The sequence below is a fragment of the Buteo buteo genome, chromosome 2, assembly GCF_964188355.1.
Source record: "Buteo buteo chromosome 2, bButBut1.hap1.1, whole genome shotgun sequence".
NCBI classification, from domain to species: Eukaryota; Metazoa; Chordata; class Aves; order Accipitriformes; family Accipitridae; genus Buteo; species Buteo buteo.
The window spans coordinates 47,166,772-47,182,507 of record NC_134172.1 but is presented as its reverse complement, the minus strand read 5'-3'; the positions used below and the strand labels follow the sequence as shown (position 1 = coordinate 47,182,507).

Sequence of the window (15,736 nt, the reverse complement as noted above, 5' to 3'; positions counted from 1 at the left end):
GTAGATTTAGATTTGATATAAGGAAGAATTTTTTTATGATGAGGGTGGTGAGACACTGGAAGAGGTTGCCCAGAGAAGCAATGCCCCATCGTTGGAAGTGTTCAAGGTCAGGTTGGATGAGGCTTTGAGCTACCTGATCTAGTGAAAGATGTCCCTGCTCCTTGCAGGGGGGTTGGACTAGATGACCTTGAAAGGTGCCTTCCAACCCAAACCATTCTATGATTCTGTGATTCTATGACATTAGCAACAACAGAAACATAGGGCTGAAGAGTCCTCAGAAAGTCCTACTGACAGCCTCCCTGCCTCCAGTCTGCCTCACTACACCTACCAAATTTCTGTTTATGGAGGATATGTATGTAGCCTGTTCTTAAAGACCCCAATGACAGACCCTGACCATACCACTGGCAATCTTTTTTCTAGTACCTCTACCCTTGAAAAACGTTTGTCCTAATGTTTAACGTAAAATATCCTGGTTGCAATTTCTGCCCCTTGTGGACATAGAAAACATTCCTATCTCATCAGTAACTTCTCACATATTTGTGGACTGTTGTCATTCTTCTACTCATCTTATTCCTGCCTAATAATTCACTATTTCCTCTAGGTCCCTTGACATTCTGGTTGCTCTCCAGGTGGTCCACATCCTTCTTCACGTGCAACATCCAGAACTAGCTTTACAACTGCTCAGCAAAGCAGAATTCCTTGCCAAGTCTTGCAAACTCTAATCCTCATAATACACCCCAGCAGGACACTTACCTTTTTTTGTAATAACAAGCCATGGTTGACTCACAGCCAGTCTGTGACCACTCAAAGCCTGAGTTACTATTGTACAGAACTGCTACCTAACCAGTTTTCCCTACCAGTTGATTATTCCTGCCTAGGTCTGCAGCTGTTTAGGTTGACTGGCTTCCATTTTTTTCATATTCCTAATTGAAGATCATTTTTTATTCTGTCCCTGTCCTCCAGCATACTTACTCCTTCCCAGCCTGACATATGTGTGAATTCAATAAGCATTTTCCCTTTTATAAGCATTCGTCCAGGTCACCAGATTCTGGATCTGTGCAATCCAACTTGATACACATTTCCATTTTCATAGAGAACCACCCTGTTACGCTGGTTTTCCCACAGGCTTTGCACACACCTAGCTGCAGATTAATGTAGGACACACTTTATTAATTTGCTTATGCAAATCACATTAAAAGTTACCTGAAAATCAAGACATTTTATCTATAGCTTTTCTCCATAAGATACGTCATGCTGTTGTAAAGGCAACCAAATTTTTGAGATGTGGTTTCTTGTTGATGGTTACTCATCCCTATGTTATTTTTCAGGAATGTACAAATATATTTTTCACTATTTTTCTAGGAATTGAAATTAATTTGCTTAGTCAATAATTACATACCTTCTCCTTTTCCTCCTCCCTCCCCTCCACCATGCTTGTCACTTTACAGCTTCCCTCTATCCTTCCTAACATCCATAACTTGTCAAAGACATTGATTATTGTCACTCAGATTCTGTTAGCAAGATCTTTAAATACACTGGGATGAAGTTAGAGAGAGACTTGAAGTCAGTTTGAAAATACCTGCCTTAAATATTCTACCCTTTTCTTAACTGAGGCTAATGCATTAGTTTCCTTATTTTACTGATCTTTTGTAGTAAAGTCTAGAAGGTACTGCCTTCCTGACACCTTTTAGTTTTCTCACTTTACAGTTAAGAGAACCCTTTCTACCTCATACAATTAGTGGGTTTCTAGAGTGATGTGGGTTTTTTATTTTGCTTGCTAGTTGCATTTCATTCCATGCTTGTGTCTTTCTGATTTTGTTCCTACATGCTTCTGTCACACTTTTATTCTCAGCCCTAACAGCTTAGCCTGCTTTCTCCTTCCCTATAGGTTTGTTTCTTCAGTTTGACTGATTTAGCCAAGCTGGTTTCCTAACTACAGTTGCTGAATTTACTTCACAATTAGAATCTGTACTTGTGCTCTGAATATTAGCAACTCCTGTGAATTCACTCTTTCTTTTCCATTTACCTGTTATACAAGCTTCCCGGGGACCCCTGCCTTCCTCTCCTCCAAGTTCACTGAAGGCTGCCTTCCTGACTTTCATGGGGTTCATGTTGATCCTACTCTTCATTCTGGTCCTGCAGATCACTAACTCTGCTATCTCATGGACAGTCTCATCTAATGTTTACCCTGACCTTTTCAGCTAGTTGCTTCTTATTGTTTGTAATCAAAACTAGAATAACCTCGTTGCTCTGTGGACTTCTCCAGAAAGCCTGTCTCCAACTTGTGTGTTCATGTAGGTATTCACATTCACAGCTAAGGAAAACAGAAGGTTGTGGCACAGGGACACAGCTTAGATTACACGCCCTGTCTTATGCGGCTGAATGTCTCATCGGCGTGGGTTCTCACAGCTAGCACACATGACCCAGGAAGACACAGTCACAGTACCCTTGATGGGAGCAGCCTTCCACCCACCTGAAAACATGAGACCTTGTCTCTCCCTAGCCACTCCTGTATCCAGGAGGGAATTTCAGGTTAATCACATGTGAATCATATACTCTGGAATAGCCGAGTATGACAAGATGGAAGTTCTGGCTAGCAACACAGCCTGTCATGACCTCAGCTGTTGCTGATACGGATATATTAATAAAGATGTATCTAGGCACCCCTCTGCAGTTCACTCGCTTGTCGGAGCCCTTAAACTTCTGGCTTCCCCATAGCTGACCCTTGCACACAGTTACTCAACTTCCTACCGCAACTGGTCACGGTTTCAAAATGGTGCTATAGGGGCTCTGAATGCAAACCCCACTCTGAGATGTTGTAAACAGCAACTCAGTCAGGACTGCTATTTACTGTGCTTACATGACATGAGCCTGGTGAAGTAACCAGAAAAACTTTTCTCACAACTCTCCTCAACTGCACCTCATGTGTTCAAGTGCCAGGCTCACAGACTCTGGTTTGCCCCAGCCATTCTCGCCAGGACTGTCCCTTCACAGTCACGGCCACAATGCCATAGGTTTCCCAGTCCACAGACAGCCTGCTCCCAGAGCAGGATCAGACATTAATCTTGGAAGGGACACAAGAAAGCTTGCCCTCCTGCACAGCAGGAACGTGAAAGGAGAAGAGGCTGAGAGAGATTGTTTCCCTATGCAGGGCAGGCCTCAGGCACAAGGACCACAGCAAAACACTAGCCTTGCTTCAAGGAGGGTCTCCCATGTCACCAACATCCCTTGCAGATTCCAGGACTTTGGGTATCTGTAAAAATAGCCTCCTTATGCTCACCAGAGGCAGAGACATGTTGATTGGAAGATGTTGGCAAAATTAAAGCGGAAGAGGACCTCCAAGTAGTTGAATGCTTCCTGGTCAACCTACACTCATTTTAAACTCTTTTCCCACACCCACATATGTCTAGGAAACAGGATAACATGGAGCAGTCACACTAGGAGCACAACAAGCATGCTGCCATTGGTCTCAAACTGCCACTCCAGTTTGCAGGGGAGCAGTGTGACACGAGTCTACGAAGCAGTAAGACATAGAAAGTTGAACAAGCTGCCTGTGGGGCTGCAGTGCCCCTGTAGACCACTGGGGTCTAAGAGTGCCCAGTAATATGAATGCCCAGATTCTACCAAAGACTGCCATGGTTATGAATTTTCTTTTCTTCACCGACTGATCCAAGGCTGAAATATGCAGCTGTCAGACTGCCATAGTACTGAGGTCCAGAACCAGGCAGCAGAGGCTCAGTTGATGACAGGATTCCTCCCCCACCTCAGCAACACTAAGAGCTCTTCCCAGAGAAACACAGACAACAGGACTGTGGGCAGACTTCCTCATTTACACATCCCGAGAGCTGTCAGTCCTCCAGCCCCATTTGGACTTCCACTCAGGCTTAGCCACAGCTAGCTCCAACACCTGCAGCTCCAGTCTCTGAGGCAGGTGACAAATATTAGGCTTCTGCCCTGAAGTGGCATGGCAGATAAGCTAAGTCCTCCAGTGACAGCAAGGCATGGATAGGAGCTCCCAGGGACATCCTATGGTGGCTTCAAGGTCCTCTTGCCATCATGAACAGGTTCATTTGCAGAAACCAATCAGTTTTATTCTGCTTTTTCCTTGTTATCCTGAGTCCCCACAAAATGCCAAAATAAGGTGGCTCTCCTTTTCAACCTGGGCTACCTGGGAGGCAAGGCTCAAATTTTCAGCTGGAACTTATGCCTGAACTAAAAGATGGAGAACATGTAGAGTAGGAGACTTACACTTCAAGGAGGAGACTTTGTGGGAGCAAGAAGCAAAGGGCCTGCAGAGGCTGTATGGTAGTCAACTACATGCTTGCTGAACTACCACAAGGATGCAACTGGTGGGAGCCCCTTTGCTCGTGAGCTGGGGTGCCATCTTAGTTGTTGCCACCAAATCAGAATAGGCATACTATATGATGTTACTTTCATCAAGCTGCCGTTTTTATCACTTTCTTATAAATAACAAGCATAAACAACCTTTTCCCCCTCAGTCTGTACATATTTGGCCAGTGCAACCTTCTCTACAGTTTTTCTCAGACTGGTTTGAGCAAGCTATTTGTGATGCAGTTTGGAGAAGTAGCTTACTAAGTGGGTCATTATAAAAAATGTGGGTGATAAACACTATTGCTCTCTTTTCCTGCTTTATTAAGTCACAAGCTCTGGCTGACAAGTAGCTACTTCTGTTGGGTCGAAAGTAGGATCACAAGCATAGTACATATAATATAGAAATTCTGTGTATTTGAAGAGCATTGACATAGACAATAGTACAACCCCAAATGTTAAACAGCTAAGAACAATGACAGTTACTGTGAACTGGCCTCTGACATAGATAGTCTGAAAGCCATTATGTGAAATCCAGAGTAAGCAAGATGGCTCTGACACTCAAACTTTTGTAGTGTCATCTGGAGTCTTTCTCTAGCATGGAGATTGATTTTTTTTTTTTTTTTTTTTTTTAATCTCAGTCCAGGACAAGGGGAATCTGTGAGGTCAGCTGGATTGCTTTTCTTCTCCCAGCAAAGGGAACTTGCTTTTTCTTCTGATGCTAGCAGGAAAAGATGTTTGCCCTGGGAAAAAAGTGTAACAAAGGAAGCTGTAAGGATAACAACAAAGTGAACAGACATCTGTTGGTTTTGTTTTTTTTTTTAATTTTATCACTGTGAGAGAAGAAAGTCTATTTTAAGCTTATCTACGTTAGATGATGGGATCTGAAGATAAAATTCTGGCTTATAATAGCAACATTGGGTAACATACCTCTTATTAAAGAGAATGACATTAAACTAATTCAATAAAGAGAGCCAGCTATTACCAAATTAACCTTATGCCTTCTATCAAAGGATTTCAGAAACCAAAAGAAATGGTAATCAATCTTCTGTTTTTCTGAAGTCCTTCAGCTCAGTGGCAAAATTCAGAAGAAATGCAAGACTTAAAAACTTCTCACTACTCCTTCCACTCACTTCACCTTGCTGCTTTATTTCAGTTAAGGTTTGTTCAATACGAACGCAGTTCTTACGCAGCTGAATAATAACACTACCTATATGGTGAGGCTAAATGCTGCCGAAAACAAGCACAGCCCTTTCCCCAAGCGTCCTCCTCCCCATAGGCATGGCTGCGCTTAAGACTTTTCAAAACACTTGAAAACGAAAATCACAGCGGGCGTTCTACACGTCACCGTCTTAGGGACAGGTCATACTTAAGTTACATCCAGAGCTCCTAATTTGCTTCTTATGTGTAAAAACAAACACAGAGGACCAACTTGAAAACCTAGTGCTGACTACCATTGCTGCCGTCTCTGCGGGCCCTGCTGAGCAAGCTGGCGAAGGATCTCCATCTGTGGAGGGGCCGAGACTTTCGTTTGGGTTCTGCTCCCTCTCCTGCTTTACCTGTCAGCCGTGTGCTAGCACGGAGGCTGTGCTCCCTCCCCGGGGTAGCTACCGGCTGTTCGGCCCCCCCGGCCGGCCGTTACCCTGTACGCGAGTTACACAGCGGGGAAGGCAAGTGCGGTGGGAAAGACGCTCGCTCAGCACAGGCGGACTCGCACCGGGCCCCAGGCGCAGGGCGCGCAGGGCAGGGCAGAGCCGAGCCGAGCCGAGTCGGCCGCCGCAGAGCACTAGGCCCGGCCGGACCTCACCCTCTGCCCCGCTTCACGGGAGGGCGGCTATCTCGGGACCAGGCGGGGGGACACGGGGCCTACGAGCAGGATCCCGGCAGCCTTGCTCCAGCGAGGCCGCCGCCGAGCGCCCGGGGCCCCCCTCCACTCCCCTCCCCTCTCAGGGGGACCCTGACCCGCGCCCACACGCCGCCGCCGCCGCCGCCCCCTGGCAGCGGGGCCCTCCCCGGCCGCGCGCGACGGCGCTCTGGCCGCCGGCGGCCGCCCGGCTCTGTGGTGTGGGTGGCCGCCGCGGGGGATGACGCAGGCGCCGGGCGGGCGGGCGGACGGGAAGGAGGAGCCCGTGATGGCCGGTGCCGCCGCCGTCGCGCTGTCCCTCGCTGCTCTGCCGGCCGCCGCCGCCGCCGCTGCCCCCCCGCCGCCGCTGCCAGCTCCCGGCCGCCGCGCCGCCGCCATGGCCGAGGAGGAGACCTCCAGCGAAGGGTGAGTGGAGCGGGCCCGCGGTGACCCTCGTCCTCCCCGTAGGTGCCCGCGGCGGGGGGGGGCGGGAAGGGCTGTAAGGGGGACCCCGGCCGTACCCTGCCGCTCCAGGCCCTGGTTGCCCGCCTCCCCCCGGCCGCTGGCCTGTCTCGCCGCAGCCCGAGCAAGCAGGTACGCTGCTGGGAGGCCGGCGGCGGCCGGTCCCGCGCGGCGGGGCTGGAGGCCGGCGTGGGCTCCCGCCGCCCCCAGCCGCCCGCCGGCTCCCCGCCGCGCAGCGCCGCCGGTGCGGCCGCCCCGCCTGCCCCCGTGCGCTCCTGCATCGCCGCCGGTGTGCGCCCTCGGCCTACGGGCACGCTGTCTGCCATTTTCCCCGCCGCACAGACCGCCCTCCTGCTGTGGCTTCCTCCCTCCCGTGGGCATAGATGGGTCCTCGCACGGGCAGGCGCCCTCCCGGGAGATTTTGCCACCAGCCCCGCGCCCGTGCCCTGCCGCTTCACCTTCTGCAGGCGAGCTTGGCGGTGCCTGGCCCAGCGGTTGTAACCGCACACCTGCTTACATGTCTCCGTACACATGTCACCGTCGCCTTTGCTTCGGAGCATGTATGCACTCGTGCTGTCATCCACCCTTCCTTTGCGCCCCGGAGTCCGGTACACACACGTCTGTACGTGCTGCTGCCCCGTGCTTTTGTGTGCCTTTGCAACTTTACCGGTACGTACAGATATCCCATCTTCTCATTCCACCCATTCTATACCTTTGTTTAGGTGTCGAGCAGACAGTAAGGCTTGTCAGCCCCTCTGCCATTGTATCACCATTCTTCTGTGTAATGCTTGATGCAAGCAGGAGATGAGAGCACATCTTTTAATTACGAACATATATGCTGTTGCTCTAACTTTTCCCCTTTCTAGTACTGTATGCATACCTCATCTCCAGCTAGCTTTGCTAACCTTTTCTTTCCTTTCACTATCCCGTGGCATTCACATCTACCAAAATAACTCCTCTGGCATAAATTATCCTGCCCCTGTTCTTAACATGTATCCCTAATACTTGGTGGTAACTACTTACTCACACCCTCGATATCTGACTTCATTATAGCTATTAATCACCCTTCTGCCTTAAATGACATAGTTCCGCACTGTATCTTTTGTCTGTGTATATTCAAATGGTTCCGTAATAATCAAGCAATTAATCGGTGGTCTGTACTTCTTCCATTGACATATTCTTTACTCGTGTACACCTTCTCATGCCTTGTCTTTCAGTGTATGTTTTATTTCTCATTGTACACTTCAGCTTCCAGTACAGACTTGTTCTTATACCCTTCCATTGCCCCCAAATACATTGTCTGCCCTCCTTTATCCCACAATAGAATAATACAGTCATCCTGTCTCTGAGTCTGTTCACCAAACATACTTAATACGTCTGCTGGTCACTTACCTCCCAGTTTGTTCCATCATACTTTATGGTCCTAGTCCAAAAAATGCTCTATCAGGAGATATCTAGCTGTGCTCTCGTTATACGTGTGCTTTATACCCTCTGTCAGGTGTGTAAATGTGCTTTGTATGCACTGTTTACACGAATTTTTCCTATTTCTCCATCCTATAAATATCAGGTGGTGTATCTCATTGTTGATTGCCTGGCCCTCAAAAACTCATTTATTGCCTGTTCTTCTCCCATCTCCCTTCTCTCATAATTAAGTCTTGTGTTATTTTGAGAAATTCCACTTAAAATTCTTCAGCTACTTGCATGAAAATCATGCTGTGCATTCATGACTTCATATCAAGGATGTTACTATTTGCATGTTGACATGTTACATGTCTGTTCTGTTACCTTTCAAAACTACCTTCATTCTCAGTCTTGTTCTCTTTTTAGTCCTTTTTCCAACTTCTGGCTTTGGTATTTCATCTTACATTCTTTGCTGCTCTGCCAGCTCAATCTGACCAGAACTGGACTACCCATCTTTTCCAAACTCCCTGTTATGCCATTATGTCTTGGTTTCAGCTGGGATAGAGTTAACTGTCTTCCTAGTAGCTGGTACAGTGCTATGTTTTGAGTTCAGTATGCAAAGAATGTTGATAACACTGATGTTTTCAGTTGTTGCTCAGTAGTATTTAGTCAGGGATTTTTCAGCTTCTCAAGCCCAGCCAGCGAGAAAGCTGGAGGGGCACAAGAATTTGGCACAGGACACAGCCAGGGCACCTGACCCAAACTGGCCAACGGGGTATTCCATACCATGGGACATCCCATCTGGTATAGGAACTGGGGAGTGGGGGCAGGGAATCGCCGCTCGGGGACTAGCTGGGTGTTGGTCGGTGGGTGATGAGCAATTGCCCTGCGCATCATTTGTACGTTCCAATCCTTTTATTATTGCTGTTGTCATGTTATTAGTGTTATCATTATCATTATTAGTTTTTTCTTTTCTGTTCTATTAATCCGTTATCTCAACCCAGGAGTTTTACTTCTTTTCCCAATTTTCTCCCCCATCCCACTGGGGGGTGGGGGGGAGTGAGCGGCTGCGTGGTGCTTAGTTGCTGGCTGGGGTTAAACCACGACACTTTATTACCATGTACACACAGCATTCTCTTTTCAAGTATAAACTTCAAAGGCTTCCCTTTCAAAGCACTATGCAGTTTTGTCTGCTCTGTAACTCTGTGCTCTCCTCCTTTCCTCAAGCTTAAAATAGTTTTTCAAAATAATCTCCTCACCACCCCCTCTGCGTTCTGCAACATTACCCATTTGAAACTACAGTCGCCTTCTTGGTTCTGTGTTCTTTCTGACCCATTCACATTCATAAAATACACATCATTTGTAAAGCCTCTTTTTGATGATTTACGGGTTTTTTAAGTAAGAGACTTAAAATAGCTCTGCCTCAACTTGTTTTGTTTGTGTGTTCATTCAGCATGTTAGCCTGAACTGTATGAGCTGTCTGGTTTGATCACGTGGAGCGCTGAGTGCTGCTGAGACAGTGCCAAGTACCCTCAGCTTCAGTAGCCTGTCAGGATTGCAGGATCGTAACACTAGACGATCTGGACATAGGGTTAGGAATCGTAGGCTAAATTTTCAAAAGGATTATGACAAGTTCCTCATCATGGTTTACTCAGCTGGATAGCTTTTTAAAGCAGGTTGATTTTCAGGATGTTGTCAGTGTCTGCCCTCTGAACAATCAGGCCATTTCATCTGAAATCTTTCAGAGTAAGGCCCCCAATTTCTTCTAAGAACAAAATTTCATCCTTCTTTTCCATGAATTCAGAAAGTGCATTAGCTTTGATGAAATGCTAGTGCTCCAAGTTGTTAGTGTTTTTATTGGTCTGTTTCTAACAATAGTCAAAATTAGCATTTCTTAGTCTTTTGAAGTTGAGCAAAGCTCTGTACCCAGAGGAAATTTATAAACAAGTGAAATATGTTAAATATTTTTTGATTTAGAACTCCTTGGCAGTGAGAGGAAGAGTGCAATATACCATCAAAACCCTAGATTAAATTGTTAGTGACAGGTATATACAAAGAATAAATACAAAGTTTACTTTATCTGCTTTGAAAAAAATAGTGTGAAAAATAGTGTGGCTCAACTTGTTACGCAACACACTCAGTTTGTTGCAATCTGGTAACTGTGTAAAGCCTGGTGAAAACAGAATAGTGGCTTAGTTGCTTTCTAGAAGATCTCAGCTGAAAGATACTCACTACATTGTCCTAACTTTGAATGAGAAGATAAATAAACAAATGTTTTAGTATTCATCATGGAAGTGATTGCATGGTTAACATGTCACCTGCTAACAATTTCCAAACCTCTTCACAGCCTTGGACCTTCTCTGCCTAAGTTTTAGATGTAGACTTCCGCCTGTGAGATGAACAGCCTAGCATAAGCCTTTTGCCAGTAATGAATTCACTTACACTCACTCTGGATTCAGCAGGACTACATATGGCTTGTAATATAACTAGGAATAGCAGCTACTAAATGTATGTATGTATACAGAAAAAATCCCCAAAACAGAATGCTGGGTTTTTCCCCGCTCTGAGATAAGCGGAATAGCTTTCTTTAAAACAAAATTTTTAAGGGATCTGCACTTACGAGCCTACACCAGATTGATTGTAAGTGGCCTGTAATCCCACAAAATAATGGCTTGGTGTAATAGTTGAAAAGGTACACTGCAACACCAGTAATCACAATTATTTTTGCATTATCCTTCAAGCTTGTTTGTATGACAGAATTCTTTATACAGTTTCGAAGTGAGCTGTTTGATTAATAAAAGAGGAATAGTTTATTTGGCTTAGTAGAGCCTCCATCTGCCTCTTAGTAGGACGGTTCATGGGGATATCATAGTGATATGTTAAAGCATGATATTACAGCGTGAAGTGACACTCTCAACTCAAAATATTTGCTTGATTTTTTTGCTCATTACAGCATCTAGGTTTTAAAGCAAACTGAGTGGGTAGACTGCTGAAAGCAGGGTCCTGCTTACTTTTCTTTGTGAAAGGAGACTATTTCTAAGGGCCTTTCATATAGCGCAGGTGACTGACAGCAGGTCTGGTACCTACAACCTGCATTTTTAAAGGGCGAGTGAGACCTAAGTGCAGTGTGGTAAGCACATGTGGGAAATGGCTAAAGGACGTTTCCTTCCTCTTTTCTGATTTTGTCTTTTTCCCTGGCAGAGTTGTGTCGCTCATAGCTTCAGTGCTTAATGTCTTCTGTGTTACATCCGTGTACTCATCTGAAAGTATATGTATGAGCACGTTTTCGGGCATTTATAGAATTGTTTCTAATGGTTTTCCTGTCCTTGTATGAATTTGGGAAGGGAAGGTCTGTGTTCATTAGGGAAGATCTTTTTTCTCCCCCAACACAGACTCAAGGGAGAGAGGGAAAAGATGGCAAAATATAATAGGGGCTATCTTCTTGTTCCAGTGGCAGAAAAAAGGTGGTCATGTCCCTGTCCCTGGACAAGGAAGAATCTCATCCAAATGCCCCTGTGAGAGGCTTGATTAAACGCTACAGGGGATAGAAAGTAATGTTCAGCTTTTCCCAGCTGGCAACCGTAGGCAAACATTATGGAAAAAAAGTTTTAAAAAAATAAATTGCAATGAGTATATCAAAGTAGATGATCTGTTTAGCTCTTTTTACTCCATTTTGGCTCCTCTTTGAATTCCCTTGTTTATTAAATATTCCTTGACTCATGTTTAGGGGAGAGATCAAGAGAAGAGTTTTCTATTTGTTATTTTTTTTTAGATTTGCTTCACCCATTTCACACTAGTCCTCTATGGTTATACCTGATTTACTTAACATTTGTGAAGGGGATTTTTAGATTTCAGTTTAGACCCATTTATATGTTTACTTACCACCTTACAAGTTCCCTCAGCTTAGCAGGAAATTAGATGACAGGGCTGATGGCAAGGAGCTGCTGAAGGACCACAGTCTTGGTCAAGATCTATTCATGAGGCAACAGTGAGGCCCCTGGACTTTGTTTCACAGTTTAAAACCAAAATGAGTAAAATTGGGGCATCCCATACATTTCATTGGTAATTCAGCAAATATGTTTGTGATTTTTCAGAGAATTCTTCGTTTCTTCATAGTTCTTCATGGTTCCTAAGGGAGACTGCCTTAGGAAACATCATCTAGAGGTTTGAATGCCACAGGCTAGACGTGTCTAGGCTGAAAGGTTTTCTCCTCTGCTCTTTCTGAAACTTGTTCTTCTATTAGACGATAGGAGGAGAGGCCATGCTAACGTGCTGCAGCGAACTGCGGAAGGTCCCCCCTCTTTCCGAGCAGCAGTCCCTACTCTCAGTTGTCCCTTTCCAGTGGCCTGTGGCAACAACGCTGGTTGCTGCCTTCAGTGAAGCAGCATTCAAGTGCGTGGTTTCCACTGCCACCCATGGGCATGCAGGTGATCCCAGAGGTCGGGTGTGCTTCGTGTGCTTCACGCTTTGTGTATGTAGTAAGTGGACATGAATTTTTACGGAAACTGTCACGAGAAGAGACGCTTTCAGTGTCTGGCCTGAAGGTTTCCTCTGCCTCCTGTAGAAGATGCCTCTCTCCTTCAGTGATGACCTGGCCAAGTCATATGCTATGACAGAAATCCCCCAGAAAAAACATCTGACTAGATTTTTCAGCCATCCGGCTCAAGTCATTAAAGAAAAATATGAGAAGCAGAGGGAGGAAGATAGTAATTATGTAGTAGCTTTTAATTTACATTTACTGATGGGGGGGTAAGGCAGGTGGAAGACACAGCATTAAAAAGTCTGCTACTAATTGTGTGGGTCAAGTGGAAACTTTCCAAGTATCAAGCAAAGACTACTACAAAAATTGCCAAAGTAGGATTAGGGTACCTGGCGGGGGGGGGGGGTCATAGCACCAGTGGGAATTAAAGCAGAGTCACAGATCCAGAGAGGCAGCTAACTGTGGGGTTACTACTGGGGTTGCCAAAGTGTTGATGGCTATGGGTCATTGGAGAATGCAAACTTCAGCCACTGTTGCATGTCTTTGGGTATATTCTAGGTTTTTTAGAGCCTGCTAGGGGGCTGGTAGGCCCCGTTAGACACTTACCCCTCCAAAAAGGACAATGTCTGTGCCAGGAAGATCTCCCTGGTCTCTGACTTTCCTGAACATCAATGGGAGAATCTGAACAACTTTCCCAACTGATAAATTACAAAAGCAGCTTTTCTTTTCTCTCTTATGTAGTGGTTTATTAAGATTGCTTGTTGAGGAAATTCTGATTCTTTTGTTTCATAACTTTTGACTATTTACTTGCAACTCTGACATTCTTTCACGGTAGGTTTTTGTACATGATTTGTATTGACAGCCAGAGAGAACAGGGCATGGGAGGAAAGGCGAGTGTCTGCATTTGCATTGGCTCTGAAAGATGCAGATGAGAAGCTGAACAGCAGGAGAGAGGTCAGTGGAGAAGAGAGATTTGTGAGTCAGTGAAGCTGTGCAAGGGAATGAGGTCAGTCTGGAATAAGGTTAAGAGGGTAAAAGAGGAGGATTTTAAGGGTAAGCCTTGAGTGACACGAAGAAAATGTGGTGAGGAATGGCAAAGGAGGAAGGTACTCTGAATGAGTTGTCATAGAAAACTCAGGATCATACAAGACTGCAGAAAGGAGGGGAAGATACAGCTGTAAAAATGCATTTTGTAACAAAAGATGCAAGAACGCCTGTTGCCATTGAGGAAGTCCACTCATATATTGAAGTGGGGAGAGAAATGTATTGCAATGAGGAAAAAAAAGAAAGGAGATGGGTTAGTGCTAGCAAACTATCGTAGATTTTTTTTTTTTCTTGATTACATTTAGTAAGTGTTATACTGACCCTAAAGGCTTACTAATTATATCGTACCTTTCCATGAGGAGACATTTGATGCAATGGCTTTTTAGACCCACTTATCTTCTTATCTATTTCTAACGCTACTTACACTTTCTTGACTTCTAAAGCATTTGTAGTGTAGGCATGTACACAAAACAGTTTGTTAGGAAAAGGGTTGTACACTTAGGTTTTCCAGAAGTGGAAATGAGGCTAGGTAGCCCAAAACATTGAATTCCAGTTCTTGAAATTTGACATAGGTAACTGTTAGTCACCGTAGGTGACTATGATAAAGGAACATAATGTAGAAGCTGTTCTAATGGTCTTCAGTGAAACAAGCCATCTTCAGTATGTATTCACACTCGAGACAGGTATGATACGAGTGGGGTTTGTGTATAGCACGTTTGGACCCAAGGGAAATAATCATGTGCTTTAGATAGTGTTTTATCTATGTTCATATATGTCTCTCTATGGAAAAATAAAAATAACCATCTATTTAAGTTTTGATCTGAATTGTGCATAATACACTATGGAATATAAACAAAAGATAAGTGGGGTAGAGTGTGTGTGGGTGGGCAGTGGTGCAGATCTGAGAGGTGCCTGTTACATGTGTGGTTTGTTCTTGTCCTGTTTGATGGAACTTGGGGACAGTCTGAAGTGCGGGCCGCTGGCATGGTAGATATGAGGAGGCTGACAAAGTTTAATCAAGGCTGAGGTTATGCAGTATCCGAAGGGCGGCAGGAGTACATCAGTAGGTGGATGAATAAAATGGAAGTAGTAGAAAGTTCTGTAACATCTGAAGGGCACCAAGAGGAAATTTTAATTTTCTTTAATTATGCTTTTCTTCACAAATTCTTAATGCAGTGTGCAGTGTGTTGTTTTTACAAACACTTAACAGCTGTAGCAGTGCCAAGTTCTATCAGATGTGAGTTTACTGTGGAGGAGGCAGAGTGATGTAGGTTCTCAGTGGTACCTAACTTGTGTGTTGCACCCATGATCCCTGTCACACGGTTGAGTAGTTGTAGTGGGACTGTGCAGCTCCCTCCATTCCTCTCCTCTGCATCTTTATCTTTGTATTCTTCCATTCCTGGTCTGTAGTTGCTAATACGATTTTTCTGTAGATTATGTTTGATTTTAGCTTTTAAATCAAACTATAAAATAATGGGTCCTTACAAGAGATGGAAGGAAATAACCAAGGACTTGCTTGGCTGGTTAGTATTAGCAGTCAGTAGACCATAAAGTTCTTAAGTGGAAATGCCTGTATGTTAGAGAGTGTGTTGTAAGTTAGGGAGGAACAGTGTTTCTCAAAGCTGGTGTCTTTTGGATTTAGTGTGAGAATAATGTTGGTTACATACTGATGTTCTAGTTGTTGCTAAGTAGTGCTTACCCTAAGTCAAGGATTTTTCAGTTTCCCATGCTCTGCCAGCGAGCAGGTGTACAAGAAGCTGGGAGGGAGCATAGCCAGGCCAGCTGACCTGAACTAGCCAAAGGGATATTTCATACCATAGAACATCATGCTCAGTATATAAACTGGGGGAAGTTGGCCAGGAGGGGTGGATCAATGCTTGGGCATTGGTCAGCAGGTGGTGAGCAATTGTACTGTGCATCACTTGTCTTTTCTTGGGTTTTATTTCTCTCTCTTTTTTTTTTTTTTTACATTTTTTAAAATTTTTATTATTATTGTATTTTATTTTACTTTAGTTAGTAAACCATTCTTATCTCAACCCATGAGTTTTACTACTTTTATTTCTATTCTCTTCCCCATCCCACTGGGAGTGGAAGGGAGTGAGTGAGCAGCTGCATGGTGCTTAGTTGCTGGCTGGGGTTAAACCACATCAGCTGGTTAGAATTGATGAGTTCTCTGC

The 15,736-nt window shown here is 44.9% G+C and overlaps 1 protein-coding gene and 1 long non-coding RNA gene across 3 annotated transcripts in view; one reads left to right on the top strand and one right to left on the bottom strand.

Moving 5' to 3' along the window:
* Positions 1-4,939: 4,939 nt before the first annotated feature.
* Positions 4,940-6,256, bottom strand: LOC142042849 (uncharacterized). Its single transcript, XR_012653875.1, has 2 exons — positions 5,889-6,256; positions 4,940-5,072 (listed from the first exon to the last, which is right to left on the bottom strand). It is a non-coding gene; the product is annotated as an uncharacterized LOC142042849 (long non-coding RNA).
* A 102-nt stretch (positions 6,257-6,358) lies between these two features.
* ABHD5 (abhydrolase domain containing 5, lysophosphatidic acid acyltransferase) overlaps positions 6,359-15,736 on the top strand; it is a 33,179-nt gene continuing 23,801 nt past the window's right edge. The window contains exon 1 of one of the 2 annotated variants that reach the window (XM_075053269.1): positions 6,359-6,598. In XM_075053269.1, coding sequence (XP_074909370.1) covers positions 6,414-6,598 — 185 coding nt within the window. In that variant the 5' untranslated portion in view covers positions 6,359-6,413. Of the gene's footprint in view, positions 6,599-6,976; positions 7,304-15,736 lie in introns of those variants that run through there. The other variant, XM_075053279.1, reaches the window with a different exon arrangement.